This window comes from Pristis pectinata, chromosome 13, assembly GCF_009764475.1.
Source record: "Pristis pectinata isolate sPriPec2 chromosome 13, sPriPec2.1.pri, whole genome shotgun sequence".
NCBI lineage: Eukaryota > Metazoa > Chordata > Chondrichthyes > Rhinopristiformes > Pristidae > Pristis > Pristis pectinata.
In genome coordinates, this window is record NC_067417.1 from 39,583,661 (window position 1) to 39,601,829 (window position 18,169).

At 40.4% G+C, this 18,169-nt stretch overlaps 1 protein-coding gene across 4 annotated transcripts in view; it reads right to left on the bottom strand.

Annotated features, from left to right (window-relative positions):
- Positions 1-18,169, bottom strand: part of fhod1 (formin homology 2 domain containing 1) — a 240,770-nt gene that overhangs the window by 9,362 nt on the left and 213,239 nt on the right. For all 4 annotated transcript variants that reach the window (XM_052028120.1, XM_052028119.1, XM_052028118.1 and 1 more), the window contains 6 exons: positions 15,645-15,800; positions 10,389-10,571; positions 9,640-9,759; positions 9,379-9,540; positions 8,218-8,408; positions 3,759-3,951 (listed from right to left, as the gene is read on the bottom strand). In XM_052028120.1, the coding sequence (XP_051884080.1) occupies positions 3,759-3,951; positions 8,218-8,408; positions 9,379-9,540; positions 9,640-9,759; positions 10,389-10,571; positions 15,645-15,800 (1,005 nt within the window). The remainder of the gene's footprint in view (positions 1-3,758; positions 3,952-8,217; positions 8,409-9,378; positions 9,541-9,639; positions 9,760-10,388; positions 10,572-15,644; positions 15,801-18,169) is intronic.

Sequence of the window (18,169 nt, forward strand, 5' to 3'; positions counted from 1 at the left end):
GTAGGACAGGATATATTAAGCTTGGGAAGAATATGAAAACTCAGGGAAGCAGGGACCACAGCAATAATGGTGGGAGAGACAGATCAGGAATTCGCTAATGATATGTGATAATTTCATGCGAGGTCAAAAAGCTACCTTAGGGCAAGTCAAATGTCTCCAGTGATTTAGAAATAATGATTCTTTTCCACTCCACTTCAGAGCATGCGGGGCAGCCTACAACAGTGACACTGCTTATGTAACATTGTAAATGATGCAGTAGCTTGACTATTGTTGTCACTTGCTGAAATTAAACTTGAAGTGTGTTTTCAGTTCTTGATATTGTAAGCTGTGCCAATACGTTTTGGAAAGCAAAAAACAGTTTCATTGAAAAAATATTAGCTGAAGCAGATATAAGAAGTAAATATGATAAATGACATTTTGCACACCCACTGTTTTATTTAGATGGCCTTACAGATACCCTCAATCCAGTCAACTAGGATGTAATAGCAAAGTAACTTAATGACTTCCTCATCGTTGGTTTAAATTACAAAATTAGTTTTAATTTCTGCAGAAGATTTGGCACGAAGTATAGACCCTTATCTGAAACTAATTTTCTCTGATCTCTTGTTTTTATTTTACATAGTAATAGGTAACTTTGCTTGAGTTTCCAGAAGTTTTCCTTTTGTTTCCTTTGCTTGTCCTTGATATTTTTACAAAGAAATCTTCAGACTCACAGCAAAGATCCACAGCAAAAGAAAATTCACACCTTAGGAGATCAGTTTTGGTTTTCATGGTATGGCTTGGTGAGGGAATGAGTGGGAGGTGCTGGGGACGAAAGCAAGCTTAGAATCCCATCTCAGGACTGCAGACCATACTTGTATCAGAGAATTTGTAATTATTGCAACCTTCTATGGCAGTAACATGTCTTTTACTCAGTTTTCAGTTACCAAAACATTGAAATCTGATAAGGTAGCTCTGGCCACTTGAATATATATTCAAGTCCTCAAGGGAGGAAATACAAGCCCATAATTCACCACTTAGAAAGTCACTTTGATCTACAGTGCCAGGCTACTATATAGACCTCCCCAGTGCCCATCCAGAATGGCAGTGGTACTTAGGGATTTCAAAAGATGACCTCATACAGAGCAGGGGGCCAAAGCCCTTGGAAACAGAACACCTGTGTGGGTCAACCTCCCACATTGTACATTCACTCCTTTCAATTGCTGTTAAGTCATGAAACTTCAATAGCACACTTGTTGGCATTTCCACTACACTAGTTCAATTAATTCCAGTCACTGGTAACTAAATTAACTTTTGCAAGGTAGAAAAATTTCCTTGTGATCCTTTCAATGCTAAACCTTCCATACATGTGCAATGGATGGGAACAGATAGTATGTTGCTATTCTTAATTTAGTTGGGCCAAAACTAAATCAAACTCAAGCTATGAAAATCTACTTCAAGTTCAAAGTTTGCATATCTTGTCACAAAATGATTGGTACCAGATTTACATTCCAAATCCAAATTCTGTCTGTCTGCATTTATATATGCAATCTCTTGCATTTCTGCCTTCACCTTTCCATGGCAAAGCAGAGAAGATTTTACCACTGCTTCAGTTCATACCTCATTACTTGATCTGAAAACACCCAGAAACCAAAGAATTTCTATGTAGGGAAAAACTAACTTGGAGTCTCTGAGAAACTTTCCAGCTAGAATATGCATTTTGTCCCTTCAGTGAGTCTTGACCGATCCAGAACCAACTCCCTCACTCAGAGCAACTAAGGACACCATTTCAGATAAAAGCCCAACTTCACACAGTTCTAGATGGTGACCAGCTTTTTATGGGGCTGGGCAGAAGACTGGCCGATTGTCTCACGTGAACATAAAGACTGTAAAAACTCCCTCTGGGATTGCGGTAATCCATACAAGTGTCAAATTCCTCTCTGCACTTCTCATTATATTCTCAGACTGCAGCCATGTACCTTCCATTGCTGACAGAACTCTGATCTTGCACACTGAAACCTAGACTCAAAGCCATACAACACAGAAACAGGCCCTTCAGCCAACCAAATCTAGCTCACCATCAAACACCTGTTTATACTAATCCCATTTTATTCTCTTCTCATTTCCATTAACTCTCCTAGATTCTATTACTCATTTACTTAATAGGGGCAAGTTGCAGCAGCCAATTAATGTACCAAACCACACATCTTTGGGATGTGGGAGGAAACTGCAGCATCCAGAGGAAGTGCATGCGGTCTCAGTAAGAACATGCAAACTCTACACGGACAGTACTAGAGATTCAGGATTGAAGCTGGATTGCTGAAGCTGTGAGGTGATAGCTCCACCAGAGAAACAAAGGACTGCAGATGCTGGAATCTCGATGGAAAACACTATGATGTTGGAGGAACCTCCTGTATGATGGCTCCGCCAGCTGTGTCACTGTGCCACCCCTCTCCAGTTCATTCCTTCCTCTTTAAGGTTTACTTTCAAACCCAGCTCTTTCATCACATTTTTGGTCATCTGGCTTAACATCTTGCATAGTGTCGTGACAGTTTCTGTTCAAAAATTCTAGCATGAAGCACTTAGGGATGTTTTGACAAAGATTTTGTACAATTGCAAAACTGCACAGCACCAGGTGACCGTTTGGCCCATTATGTCCATGCACCTAAATGTGTGTTGTTTTGGAAACCTGACCAAAAAGTGAAAAGAATCTAGACTTAGCTATCCCTCAATCTTCCCTTTTCCTTTAGTTAGGTGAGATGAAGTGTGGCAGGTTGCTGAGGTCGAGTTGACGGTTCACTTTAAAGTGAGAATATGGTGATGTTGGGTTACATGTTTGAGCTGTAGGATAAGGTGTTAATCAGTTGGATTGTTTCATCTTGTATGATTCCGAGCTCCTCAAAAACTGTTACAGCTACACTCATCCAGGCAAATGGCATGCATTCCATGACATTTATGATTTGAGCCTTAGGGAGAATGTGAAGTCTTTGGAGAGTCAAATGGTAAGCAACTCAGAAGAGAAAACCTAGCCTCTGATCTGCACTGGTGCAGCATTGACATAGCATGCCCTGGTGAGCTTCTGGTAAATGAAGAATGCTGTCCCCACCCATTACATTGACTGGTGGTCCAATGAAAATAAGGCTGAAAACCAACATCAGATGAACATCGAGGCTAACCTCTCCAGTGTAAAGACTGGCTCCTTTAAGATGAAATTTACTTTCATTCTAAGCCACTTTCCAATATTCACACCATTAACTGATAACCAAAAAACTGCAGCTGAAATAAAAACAAAAAATGCTATAATTACTCAGCAGGTCAGGCAGCATCTGTGGAAAGAAAGGATTAACATTTCAGGTCGCTGACCTCCCTTCGGAAATGTAGCTTGACTTGTTGAGAGTTTGCAGTATTTTCTGTTTCTGTTTTACACCGTTAACCTGTTGCCCTATCTCATTGGCGAACATACTAAATACGTGAAAAACACGATGATGCTGGAGGAACTCAGCAGGCCAGGCAACATCCATGGAGAAAAGCAACGGCCTGCCTGGCCTACTGAGTTCCTCTAGCATCATCGTGTTTTTCGTCTAGATTCCAGCATCTGCAGTCCTTTGTTTCTCCAGTAATACTAAATACATGCCCTACATGAGATTTTTTGTTCAATGGATGAAAATCCGAGCTCTATAAAAGTTCAATGCAAGCAACATTACTGAGTTTTATTAAAATGGTATCGATCTGCATTGTAATACCGAAAATAGAAAGCTAATTCTTCTAAATAGACAAACCTCTGTGATCATTTTGCCCCGTGTCTTGTTCCTCTCCCGGTAAGCAGCTCGTTTCTGCTTCTGCTGCAGCACCCGTTCTCGTGTGGTCCGATATTCTAGTGCAAATTCACTAATTATTTTACAGAACCTGGTAATCTTCAGCTCCCGGGCAGAGTTTGAAGGATGACCGAGGTACAAAAGAAAAGAATGGAACCTGCAAGAAATGGTGACAATTATTTGGAATTTTTGTCTACAGATGATAAATGACCATTGCTTTTCAATTGTAGCTAAGGCACTTGCTGAACAATGGAACAGAGTGGGTTTTACTTTCAGTAGCTGGGGATATAAGTAATAACACTTATTCCTCCACCAGAGAGCACCAAAAGTCAAAAAGTCTGTGCTTCTGATCATCAGACAGGTGTGAAGGTACGACTAGTCAAGAAGAGGATGAATGCAGGGTCACAAGCAATTTTGTTCAATAAACTGCTGACAAATGTCGGCTCCACAATCTGTAATGGCCTAAGATAGTTATGTATCTCTCATAAGCAGTATTTCATATAGTTTAATAGTTAATATTTCTAAACAATTCTACAGTCTCTGAACTGTCCAATTCGTCTGTTTCATACTTGTAATTTCTGACCACTTTTTTGAATCATTGGGTGGAATTTAGAGAACAGTTGCGCTCACCAAAATGATAGATGCTAATGGAATCCTATACTCTGCATTTCAGGCCTTGTTCTCCAGCTTCAAATGTTCCCATGTTAAGACAGGTGCACACTAAAGATCTTGGTACACTGGCCCAAATTCAAGCAAGCAAGGTGTTTCCCATTACCCACCAGGCATTTATGGTGACTTCAGACAAAGTATTTGCTGCCAATTAGTCCTGATTTTAGAAAACTTAGCTGATCTGAATTAAAATAGGTTATGGACACTACAAATAATAAAGCATTTCACAGTAATTGAAGGAAGCTCCATCAAAACTTCCATTCTTAAATTTGCAGTGGAACTGCACCTATGATGTCCCAGGGTTGAATATTCTGAACTGAGGTTTATCATCTGGCTAAACCACTGGAGGAAAACCAGTCCCAGCAAAGAACTGAGGACTTCAGAAAAGGAGTATAGATTATGAGTGAAAAGGAAAAAAAATGTCAAACACAATAACTTTGCAAGAAATTAAGGATATGTTCAAGATGGTGCATATGTAGCAACCCATAATTTTCCCAGAGTCAAAAGAAGAGTCAGTCCACACCACCTTTAGTTCCAGGGCAATGCACACCTTTTTTGAAAGAACTGTGCCACTGTGTAGAATCATGTAGACTAGAAACTCTGGTGAAGACAGAGAGCCTAGTGAGATGATGTCATGACAACAACTTTTCCCTGAATGTCAGCAAAACAAAAGAGCTGGTAATTGACTTCAGGAAGAGGGCGCGGTGAACATGCTTCTGTTTCACCAACAGTGCTGAGGTCAAGGGGTTGAGAGCTTCAAGTTTCTTGGAGTGAACATCACCAATAGCTTGTCCTGGTCCAATCACATAGATGCCACGGCCAAGAAAGCTCACCACGCCTCTACTTTCTCAGGAGACTAAAGAAATTTGGCATGTCCCCTTTGTCCCTCACCAATTTGATATGGCAACTGCTCTGCCGGTGACCGCAAGAAACTTCAGAGAGCTGTGGACACAGCTCAGCACATCACAGAAACCAGGCTCCCCTCCATGGACTCTGTCTATACTTCTCACTGCCTTGGTAAGGCAGCCAACGTAATCAAAGACCCCACCAACCCTGGACATTCTCTCTTCTCCCCATTCCCATCAGGCAGAAGATACAAAAGCCTGAAAGCACGTACCACCAAGCTCAAGGATAGCTTCTACCCTGCTGTTATAAGGTTACTGAATGGTCCCCTAGAATGATAAAGATGAACTCTTGATCTGTCAATCTACCTCATTATTGTCTTGCACCTTATTATCTACCTGCACTGCACTTTATCTGTAACTGTAACAGTTTATTCTGCAGCGACACACAAAATGCTGGAGGAACTCAGCAGGTCAGGCAGCATCTATGGAGGGAAGTAAACAGTCGACGTTTTGGATTGAGACCCTTCATCAGGGCTGGAAAGGAAGAGGGCAGAAGCTAAAATAAGGTCAGAGGAGGGGGAGGAGCACAGGCTGGCAGGTGATATTCTGCATTCTGTTATTGTTTTACCTTGTACTACCTCAATGCACTGTTGTAATAAAATGATCTGTATGGATAGTATGCAAGACAAGTTTTTCACTGTACCTTGGTACATGTGAGAATAATAAATCAATTTACCAAGTTTCTTAGCCTACACTTATTCAGGACCCTCACTAATTGCGGATTGATGAGGCTTTTATCATGTGTGACCAGGCTACATTTAAGCAAGTGATTTTCAGACCATTTAATCATGAAATAACAAAAAATAAGCATTCAAATTTCCCTACTTCATGGAGACATTTGGGTAAATGACCTTTGTTTTGTCATTTTTGCCTCCCACTAGTGGGCCTGGACCTTCCAGCTGTGAGCAACTGCTCTCTGGAACAGCCTGCAAGAATGCATCTATGAGCCTCTCAATGCAACTGGAAGACGTAGAAACCCTGAGCCCTTCCAGAAATGCTCAGTTACTTATTCCTGCAATAATTTTCAGTGGGGACAGGAATGTAACTGTATCAATCTCAGAATATATTATTGCTTCCCCAGATCCAGCTGGCTCACTGCAGGAGATTCCACACATTACCACAGATTTTGCATTGCCTTAAAAAGGCAGATGTCGTGGACTAACTTTTATCTTGAGTCTAGAAGGTTGCAGGTTGCTGCATGTATACCATCCTGACCACATCCTTAGCTTCTTGCAAAGCTATTGTGTTTGATTGTTTCTTTTTCCTCTTCAGCCATATTCTCCCCTCAAATTCTTTGCTGGAGTTGTTTCCTGAGTGCTGGTCCTTCCCCAGCAGTTTAGCCAAATGATGAACCTCAATAGAGTGTCTTCAACCTTGGGAGCATCAAAGGGGCAGTTTCAGTGTGAATTTAAGGATGGAAACTTTGACAGGGCTTCTTTCACTAACTGGTAAATTGGTTTATTATTGTCACATATACCGAGGTACAGTGAAAAACTTGTCTTGCATACTGTCCATACAGATCACTTCATTACGACAGTGCATTGAGGCAATTCAAGGTAAAAACAATAACAGAGCACAGAATAAAGTGTTACAGTTACAGAGAAAGTGCAGGTAGACAATAAGGTAGGTTGCGAGGTCAAGAGTCCACCTTATCGTACTAGGGGACGACTCAATAATCTTATAACAGCAGGATAGAAGCTGTCCTTGAGTCTGGTGGTATGTACTTTCAGACTCTTGTATCTTCTGCCCGATGGGAGGGGGGAAGAAGAGAAAATGTCCGGGGTGGGTGGCCATACCAAGCCACGATGCATCTGGATAGGATGCTTTCTATGGTGCATCGATAAGAGTTGGTGTGGGTCGGCGGTGACATGCCAAATTTCTCTAGCCTCCTGAGGAAGTAGAGGCACTGTGAAATGCTTTATCCATAACACACTTTAACTAAGATGCACCAGAGACTTCCCTGATCTTCATGCTTTAACTACTCACTCTGTCTGTTACTTGCGGTTAAATGGCTGCAGAATGGCCACTGTAACATGATCAGAAAAAAGTGAAATCTTTTTCTCTCTTTTCTCTTACTCGATTTACAACATCTGCTTTTTGAGAAACATCAGCAAGAAAGACATTGAATCCTTGTCTTTACGGTTAAGTAGGTTAAGGTTTGAACACACTCCCAGGAAGTCACTTTGTATGCAGCTTTGTATTTCTAAAACTCTGAATGACCTAGACACTGGGGCCGTAAAGTTGTTCAAGAGCTGTATGCTCAAGTTATCTATGTACTGCAGCACATGATGGTTTTGTGCTCAAGTGAGCACTAAGTAGGGTGAGAGATATGCAGACAGTGGGAGAGGGAGCCACAGGGAGGGAGGGGAAGAGCTGCATTGCGAGGCAGACAGAGATACTGAGTGCAGGAGGCAAAGGCTGGTGGGGGAGAGACACGCAAAGGCAGATGCAGGCTGAAATCAGAGTGGATCTTTCACACAAAAAGAGGTTAAGAAGTATGGAACCTTTGGCCCCAGGATGCCACAGTATTGGAATTTTCAGGAATGAGACGAATAGGTTTGCATTAGTTAATAGCTTCAATGGATATGGACCAAAGTTGGGAATACCGAGTTGGACCACACTCAGAGAAAATCAAGTTGGATGATTTACTCTATTCCAGGCCATTCAGATCCACATCACAGCAGAAGGAAAGAAAAAGAGAGCAAATGGAAACAGAATGCGGACAAATCCTCAAGTGTTGGTCAACTGAAGGCTTACACATAACTTCATTTTGAATAGAAGCTTCACCAAAATACTTTGAGTTTTACAAAGGCTGGCATACATGCAAAACATTGAAAATGAAGTCTGACCTGTTTATAATTCTACGATGTACCACTTTGAGGATTATAATCCTTTCTGTGCTGTCCTTTAGAAATTCTGTCATCTTATTTTTTAAAACAGGCTTTGTTTCATGTTTAGCTATAACTTTCAAGTGATCCCACGAAGCTTTGCATTTCTTCTCCAGCTGAACAAGACTTTCTGCCAGTTGGTCAAAGTCAACCTGTGAATGCAGACCAGAGGCCCTATAATGAGAACAGCCCAAGAACAGCTTGGCATTGCATAAACACTCACAGGTCAGAGCAGAAATAGAATGTAAATTCACAGTGCAAGAATTACAGCAGCTGGCGACAAATGTAGCCCAGTAAACAGAAAGACATGGCATTACAGTTATTAAAGTAAACTGAGAAAGTTTTAATCACATACTTGTGGACCAAAAATATACAAAATGATCTAACTTAGGATCAATTTCATTTGCTTACATTGGGAAAGATATGTTCTATGTTCTGATTGCAAGTTATCCTCTGGTGTTTATGTTATTGTGATAACCAAGCTGTTTAAATTAAAATGGTTCTTCAACAACAAACATTTATTGATTTTCAGAAAACTACAGTTCAGTCAGAGCCCTTGCATTTGGTAGGGCAGAGTATCTGCTTCTTTCCTGGTTTGACAATTGGAATAGGAAGCGAAAACCATGTGAATGCAAGGGCCAGTCCCAGAATGGTACTGACTGCAGCACTAGCACCGAACTCTGCTGGGGTGCAGTGGCATCAACTTGAATTTTTATGGTGTTGACATATATTAATGTAGTAAAACATCCAAGGCAGTGGAAGTAACAAACAAAGAATTCACACTGCACTGGACAAGTAACTTGTCCAGAGATGGATTTTATGTTGCATTTCAAAGGAGGAGAGAGAAGGATGACGATAAGCAAAGGATTGGGGAAGGAATTCCAGACGTGGGGCCAAGAGAAGGGACATCACTAATTGTAGGGCTTACAGTTCATACGTAACCACAAGGATGATTTGGACATTGACCAAATACCACACCGTCCAGCAGATGCAGTACTTCTAAGATTGAACAAAGGTCACTGATGACGGAAAGTGTCCGAAGCCTCGTGGAGTACCTAACCTGTGTGGATCATGTTATCCTGCACTGAACCTCAGCACAGCATGTCCCTTCTTGCTACTTACCTTGGCAGATCTTGCAATCGCTGCAATTTCTGAATATACATCTGTTGTGTCTGGGAAGTTCTCCACTACCAGGTTACATGTATGGTACAGCAAAGATTGCCTCTGGATAGTATCTTTCACTTCAGACACTTTCTCCAAATAACTCAGTTCAAATCCTTTGGCCTAGAGGGAAACATAAATTGAACATGTAAACTGCAAGCATGGAATTTTTGGGGTTTCAGATTGCAATCCCATTGTTTTGAGAATAGAATGATTTCTTACACTAGAGTTATTCAGAAAATTTCCAATAGCAAGCAGAGTTGCCAAAAGCGATTTAAAGGTTTTATTCTTCGCAAGCTGCTCCATTCCAAGCTTCAAGTCAAACAATGGTTCAGCTATTTCCTATGATAAAAAAAACACTCCCATTTTAGAAGTTTCCATTCAAACCTTCTCTTTAGAGGTAATTTTAAACATACTATCAGTCATTAAGGTATTAAATGTGCAGACTGTAAGTATAAATCTATAGCAATGAACAGATTCACAAACTTCTTGAACTATTCTCTTCTACTAAAAGCCTGCCTTCCCAGACTGTAAAGCTGCATTTCCAATGTGCAGATGAAAGATCATCATGTTCCAAATGTACTTTGTAGAGTACTTAAGCATCGCTGACTACCACATGCCTGTCAATTCAAATATTTCAATGTGGCTCTAAATCTACAAGTAAAGTTAAATTATACACAGTTAAACATCTAGAATTACACAAATTGCCCATTATCTGCAAAATCAACTAAAGTGTACCAGCATTAGGACTTCCATTATGGCTGTTAATTACTTAATAGGGAATTTGAATTACAATTCACTTTGCTTGCTTTATCTATGAAGCTCTCTACGTGTATTTATAGTCTTCTCAATGCAAATCATTTTCAGTTCCACATTACACAGGGTTCAATACACCTGACAGAAAATCTAGTTGACATTACAGTTCTTTTAAAAGCTGTAGTATTCCTTAACTATGTATGACAAAGCTTCACCTTTTCCATGACCTCGTAGTCTAGTTTAAAAGCCCAGAGCTGCAGCCTGGCCTTGATCCCATTGATGGAGGACAAGGTTAAGAGGAATTGCTCAGCTGTACCCAGGGGAACATCAGGATTTGCCAACTGAGCTTCTTGGATCTTCTGCTTCTCTTCTTCAGTGGGAACCATGGTCAAAATTTTCTGCAGAAAGAATGAGCGGGGTGAGAGCATGGTGAGCAGTGGAAATCACAAACAACATAATACTTTGACTTAAAGCTAATGATTAAACTCCTTTGAGAAGGGAAATCCTTCAGTTTCATGCACACATCGAGTTTTAGTTATTTGATATATTAATTTCAAATCAGTGCAGTACTGCAAACATACATGTATATAATCTTCCAAAGACTCCTTAACAATTACAAAAATAATTTTAAAGGAAACTCAGACAAAATTCTTGATGGATTTACAGGGAATCAAATAGGGCTTCCTAAAAAAACTCAATGCAGTTGTAAAAACTCAATGCAAATAAATTGTACATTTATTACAGAACACAGAAAATATATAAACTCAGATGAATAGATTTTTGTGAGATATGATTGCTTGGGATGTTAAACCAAAGCAGGAATATAAACTGAAGGTCAGTATGTTCTGGAGGAAGAGGCCCAAGTGGTTGAATGATCTACTCTTCTTCCTATACAGTTGATGCAATCCAGGTAACAAGAATAGTAAAGTAGGTCCTTATTACACCATATTCACTGTAAATTTTAAGAACAAAATGACGACAGAGGTAGTTGATATTTCCATTAATGTCGAGCATTAGGGAAATGTAAAATCATTGCCACAGTGAGCTGGTGTACAGCATGTCAGTGATTCAATTGTGTAAGAGCACAGTTGATAGTTAAAGTATTAGAGTCTTATAATTAATCCCAGGTTTTATTAATAATAAGATAATAAGACCAAGAGCCATATTTTTGCTGTGAAAGTTGCCACTGTGATTCATTTAAAACCTATGTACCATGACTTCCACCCTTTTCGTCATGAGACTCTCAGACCACCAGTTTCCAAGCAGTCTTCATTAAGCGTACTAGAACCAGTGAAAACAAGCCAGAGATTGGCACCTGTGGGTGAGTAACATTCTCTTAATGATCCTAGCACAGACAGGGCTCAAGCAAGGCTTTGTCATTACACTGACCCTCTTAATCTTCCTCTCCATAATATCACACCTCAGCTTAACTCCACAAGCTTCCCATTTCTTCATCTCCACTTCTGAAACAAGTTAACCTTTACTGATGCATAGGAGAGGGTCACCTTTACACTAAATATTAAGAAGACAAGGGTTCTCTACCAAGCTGTGCCTGCTGCATGACATCAATCCTAACAATCAAGATCCACAGAAAAGTCCTGGCAAATGGCATTCACTTTCCATATCTTAGAACCACTTCCCAGTAAAGGTTAGCCTTCAAAGACAATGATCAAGAACTGAAACCAATACCAAGCTTAAAATCTACCAAACAGCAGTGACCCTCACCCTCCAGTGCACATTAGGGACATGGACAACCGGCATTAGACACCACAAAGCATTGGAATGGGACCACCAATGCTGTCTCCACGGAATCCTCCAAATTCTTGGGGAGACTAGGTAAACAAGTGTCAGCATCCTCTCCCAAGCCTACATTGTCAGCATCGAGGTTCTGGACACGTTCAATCAGCTCAACACCAGATTCCTGAAATAAGCACTCATCTCCAAATTCCGACACAAGAAAGATTTTTAGGAGGAAAGGGAAAATGCTTTGAGGACATTCTCCTTGGAAAAATCCCTTGCCCGAGGTGATCAAACTGGAAAAGAATCACCTGTGAAGACATTGGGCACCTCTGTCTATACAACAAGGGCATATGGAGACCAGGACCAAAGGACAGAAGTGGACAATTTACCAAACAACCAACTCACTCGGCCCATCAAACACCACCTGCCCCACCTGTGGCAGGTCTGCCAACCCCTCAGAGGATTCATCAGCCACAGAACTGTAGTGGAAACAAGTCACCTTCAATCTTCAGGGACTGCCAAAGAAGAAAAAGAGGACCAAGAGAAATGTGCTGGGAGAATGGTACTTGGAGGTGAACAACATTCTCCTTGTGATGGAATATAATATAGATGAACAAAATACAATATTTGTTACTGACTGTTTGGTCACAGCCAGATTACAATTCCATGCCAGAGTGGCTTCCCTTTCCCTGTAGGAAAATATAAACTTGAAAGATAACTGAGTCTTTAAATTCCAGCTGAATATATATTTGATAACTTAGACATGGGGAAGGAAAATAAATAAAATACACACAAAATAAATTAAGCTTAATCATTCTTGGACTGTAAGGATGTCTTATACCCAACAAGAAGAGATTGATATTAGAAGGTTACATCTATGAAGCAAAATCTAATACAAAATGTTATCCTCAAAACACTGGCAGATGATTGGTTAGCTCATCTTTGGAACTAGGTTAGAGGCTACAATGTATCCAGTGTGCTCCCTGGACATAAGGAGGGAAGAAACCAAACAATATCCCAACTACCTTGGAACGAAGTAGAATAGTGGGAAATTTCCAAGGGAAGATTTTGAGAAAAATAACCAAAACAGAACTACCAAGAGTACAGCCTTTCCCCCACCAACAGAATATTACTTGAACTGGGAAAATGTTGCCATATTTTTAAAGATAAGTCAGCACTGAAATGCATTTCTTGCCACATTGTTTAGTCACATTGATCAGCCTTTAAAAAAAGTTTTCCACATAGTGCTGCCAGCTTTGTAATAGCCCAAGTCAACATGTTGAAATGCTCAGAGCTACAGTAAAGATTAGTCAGGGGCATGCACAAAAAATTATATTTAACTGCTTTTGGAAGGGCATATTTGCATATCCTTGATATACCAACTCCTACTGCCTCTCCCCAACCCACTTGCCTTTGAGATAAAAATTGCTGAACATCACACAGTTAGACTAGTGGAAAGTGTTTTTTTTCTGGAGCAGCTGTGGACAACACAATGTCAGTCTAGGAACTGAAGGGAAGCAACTCAGTCCACTCAGAAGACAGTCTATTTAAAGATTGAAAGGAAATAGAAACCACAAGTTCACTGAAGAAAGCAGGGTAATTTCTCTAGGAAAATGTAGTGAGTGGAGGATGTTAAAAATAAATAAAATGGGGAGGAATTATCTTTTTACTGGCACACCCTGGATAGGCCGAATGGCCTCCATCTGTGCCATACATTTTCTATGATTTCTTATGGTGCTGCAGCATTTAAACTCCACACTTAAATGTGCTTGCTTGATGCAAGGCTGAAACCTGATATTATACGTGGCATTTGGTATTGGTATTGGTTTATTATTGTCACTTGTACCGAGATGCAGTGCAATAAGGTGCAAGGTCACAACAAGGTAGATCGTGAGGTCAGAGTCCATCTCATTGTATAAGGGAACCGTTCAATAGTCTTATCAGAATGGGGTAGCTGTCCTTAAGTCTGGTGGTACGTGCCCTCAGGCTCCTGTATCTTCTACCTGATGGAAGAGGAGAGAAGAGAGAATGTCCCGGGTGGGTGGGGTCTTTGATTATGCTGGCTGCTTCACCAAGACAGCGAGAGGTAAAGCCAGAGTCCAAGGAGGGGAGGCTGGTGTCCATAATGCGCTGGGCTGTGTCCACAATCTCTGTAGTTTTTTTGTGGTCCTGGGCAGAGCAGTTGCCGTACCAAGCCATGATACATCCAGATAGGATGCTTTCTATGCTGCATCGGTAAAAGTTGGTGAGAATCAAAGGGGACAGACCAAATTTCTTTAGCCTCCTGAGGTACAGCAAGGATGGAGGGCAGTGAGGTGGAAGGATAGGGTGTAGGGGGAACATTCAGTCATGATGCTCTAGCCATCATGGTGTGGGGCAGGCTCAATGGATTCTTAATATTCTCTTGTTGGTCAGTTTTGTATGCTCAAGGTAAAACATGGAGTGTAGTATTGACTGATACTTGGAATAAAAACAAAGTGCTGGAAATGCTGAATGAGTCGGTAAATGTTTTCATCCAATGACACTTCATCCTTGACAACATTGGATTAGTGATGGTAGTGGGAGATGAGGAAGAAAGTAAAATGGACTCTGTGGCACAATCAACCACTACTATGATTGAATTATTCAATAAATCTTGAACTTGACATAGCCACCTCTTATCCTGACACTTTCACCTATACATCCACCTTTTGGCGAAAATCTTCCCCCATTACCATCACCCCAAGCAGACCCTTTCTCCAACCTTTATATTCCTGATCCACACATTTAATGAGGATGGAGATAGGTGGAGTGGCTTGACTTTCATTAAAGAAAGGGAAAAAGGAATTTTACACTTTCCATGGACTTCCATGGTGAAGGATGGAGTGTGTAGATTTCCATGATGCAAATGGGATTGTTAGGAATAGGATGCTGAAAAGTGGATGAAGCCATTGGAAAAATCATAGATGCAGGAAGAATGAGATGGGATAACTGGAGAAGTAGAATAAGGAACAGCTCTTGACCAGTCACATTACATCAACAACTTGAGATAATGATAAACTATTCCCATTTACTCCTCCTCTAGACTACACGTTTTTCATTACTTGTCCTATTTCCCTCTATCTTGGTCTTTGCACCATCAGTTTTGTCATTTAATCTCTTCTTCCTGCCAACCTATGACAGACCTTCCTTTTCTCCCCTCTCCATTTTTTCTGCTTTTTAAAACTTGTATTATCTATAACATTTTCTAGTTCTGATGGAAGGCCATTGATATGACTCGAATTCTCTACAAATGCTGCCTGGCTTGCTGAATATTTCCAGCAGTTGTTTTTACTCTTGTGTTTTTGCTGAATCCACATAAGCACACCGACCTGGGCCTGCAATTTCAGGGGCCACAAAGCTGGGAAACAGCCTGTCAAGTCCGTGCCAACAATCAAACATGCATTTACCCGATTCCCAAACTAATCCCATTTTTTGTCCTCCTCATATTTCCCTCAAATCCTCCCGGATTCTACCACTCACCTACACACAAGGGTCAATTTATAATGGCCAATTAATCCAACAGTCTGCACGTCTTTTGGGTTGTGTGAGGAAACTGATGCACCTGGAGCAAACCTATGCAGTTATGTGGAGAACATGCAAACTCCACACAGACAGTGCCTGAGGTCAGCAATACACCCGGTTCATTGAAACTGTGAGGCAGCAACTTTACTAGCTGCACCACTGTACTGGTTCAAGTCTGGATTCCTTACCTCAATGCCTTCTTTGTTGATTGCATATTCATCAAAGTTGAGAATGGCATTTTTGATGATGTGCACTGGAGGCAACACTGTAAGACCGATGTTAATTGCATTACTTCTCTTTGGATCCAGTATGATTAACCCTTGCTTCTTGGCATCCCCTCCTTTCTAGAAGTTAAAATAACACATTCTGTGAAATCATCATGTCCCATTTTAAAAAAAATACTTTAAGTGCAATAGTTGCTGAACCAAGCAGCTGCCAGCAACTCTCATTCCCCTCCTTCACCACATCCCAATCCCCCCCACCTCCTGCAGATATAGCTGCAAAATCAATCCATTGTCCATCCTTATATTAGTTAACAGCACACATCCAACAGGTTCAGATGAAACAATTGACAGCTGCTTTGCAGAGAGGAAGTTGGTGAGTCCCTTCCTCCCCCAATTTCCTGCACATCAGCTTCCCGAGACCAGATTTTCCAGGAAGAAGGGGATAAGTACAGCATTATGGAACAACTCATGGGGCTGCTTGAGAAATCTTTCTATGCAGCCAATCTGGTCCTGTGGAAACAGATTGTCTGATATAACAATGTGGTTAACCGCTCAGTAAAAAATCCCCAATTTTTATAATAAGGCATTTATTTTTTTACAAGAACAGTTTTTATAAGTAAATTATAAAAATGTCACCCTTTTCTCATTTAACATAGTTCATTTGAGTTCCCACACCCAGTAATATTCAGGAGTCACAGACCAGTCAGAACCAACAACATGATCTACTCGAGAGATAACTGTGAAACAGACAAGAGTTCACATTATTCAAGGACTGGATCTCATTGGTTGCAACTTCATTGCTCCCTCAGGAGTTTGCATTTATTGGTTTTATAAGAGCCGTAAGTGTTTGAGTTGCGCAGAATATGCCCTATGTTAGAACTCTGCAAAAGTCCTTAGCTCAGAAGCAGGGTCTGCTACAACACTTTTGTGGTCAAGATGCTTGTTGACGCTCACCTTCAAAATTGGTATGTAAAATAACTATTGACCAAGGAGCTTATACTGGCAGTTTGGTCAGTACCCTGAGAAAATAAACATGGAAATAAAGAAAAAGTGCAATGATGTAGCATCTTTCATGATATCAAGATGCTGCAAATCGCTTTACAGCAAATGAAGTACAGCTGTCATCTAGCTATCATATAGACCCAACCTAAAGCAAAAAAGCTCAACAATTAAAATATTAATACTCCCTTCCCGTCTATGTTCCAAACCTTAAATGACAGGATGCTCAATCTGTTCACCCCAGCAATACTCTACTGGTAGTCAGCAAGTAACATAAGGGAATATCCTAACCTAATCATCTACACTCTGCAGAAAGACAGCTGCTCACACTCATTTCCAATCTCATCTACTCTTCAAGGGTAAATTCCAAAAGTAACTTTTTAACAAGTTATAGGCTGGCGTGGTTTTCACTGATGCTTAAACAGAACACCACTTCTTTTCTAAGATCTTCCTAAATGTTTTACTGAATTACTTGAATATTTATTAATTTAAGATAGTTATTTTTATTCTTCTAACCATTTGAAGATTCATCAGTTAAACATTTAAAACAGTTGCAAAACCTGGGAGTAATTATGACATTTTATTGCTTCCTTAAGCATATTTGGGGCTAGAAATCATAGAAGTTTAATTTCCCTAAGGGTCTAAAGCAACACAATCAGAAAGGTCTTTGTTCCAGGCTGTGGCTTTAAAAACTTTTTACTTTTTTCAATAGGAAATGACTCAGAGAGTGAGGAATTAGTTTAAGTGCAGTAACCGAAGAGTTCATGTCAGTCTGTAACCCCATTTAATTATGCCGACAAGTTCAGCAGGATTTGTTTTGGGCAGTACTCATCAGGAATTCCAGTAAAATCTCATATCACTGCAGAAAATGGACATGTATTTTCACATTAATCAACAGTGTTCCCTTCTATATTTATTCATTTGCAATCTCTTCTCCCTCCTCTCTACTCAGGCATCGGGAACACTGGTGGTTAACCTGAGATAGCCCTCTGGAAAGAGTTCTCAATGTTGATGACTCTGACATGATGCACATAGAAGCCACTGATCTCTAACAAAGAAATCATCCATATCGACACTGCATTTCACTCCTCCCTCCCCACCTCTGAATAAATGTAGCCTCAATAAACCTTCAACTCTGTGGTACAGTGCACTGGTAACTGGGTGTGTTTTGGGATCATCCTACATGGGTTTGTAATTCAAGTACAATGATGTAAATGTTTACATACCATAGAAACAGTAATTTCTTTGCACGATATTGACCAGTCACTAATGTTGTAATAACGTAGAAACCAATAAAACCATGAACATGCCTCAGTGCTGAATCACAAGATTCACTGTGCAGGGGTCAAAGTCTTTTGGATGAAGCATTAAATTAAGATGTGTCTAGCCTCATGAAGAATATTAAAGATCCTCTGACAGTAATTGAGGATAAGTCAGACCTGGTGTTCAGCTTAATGCTTATTTCTGAACTTGTAACACTGAGGAAAAGA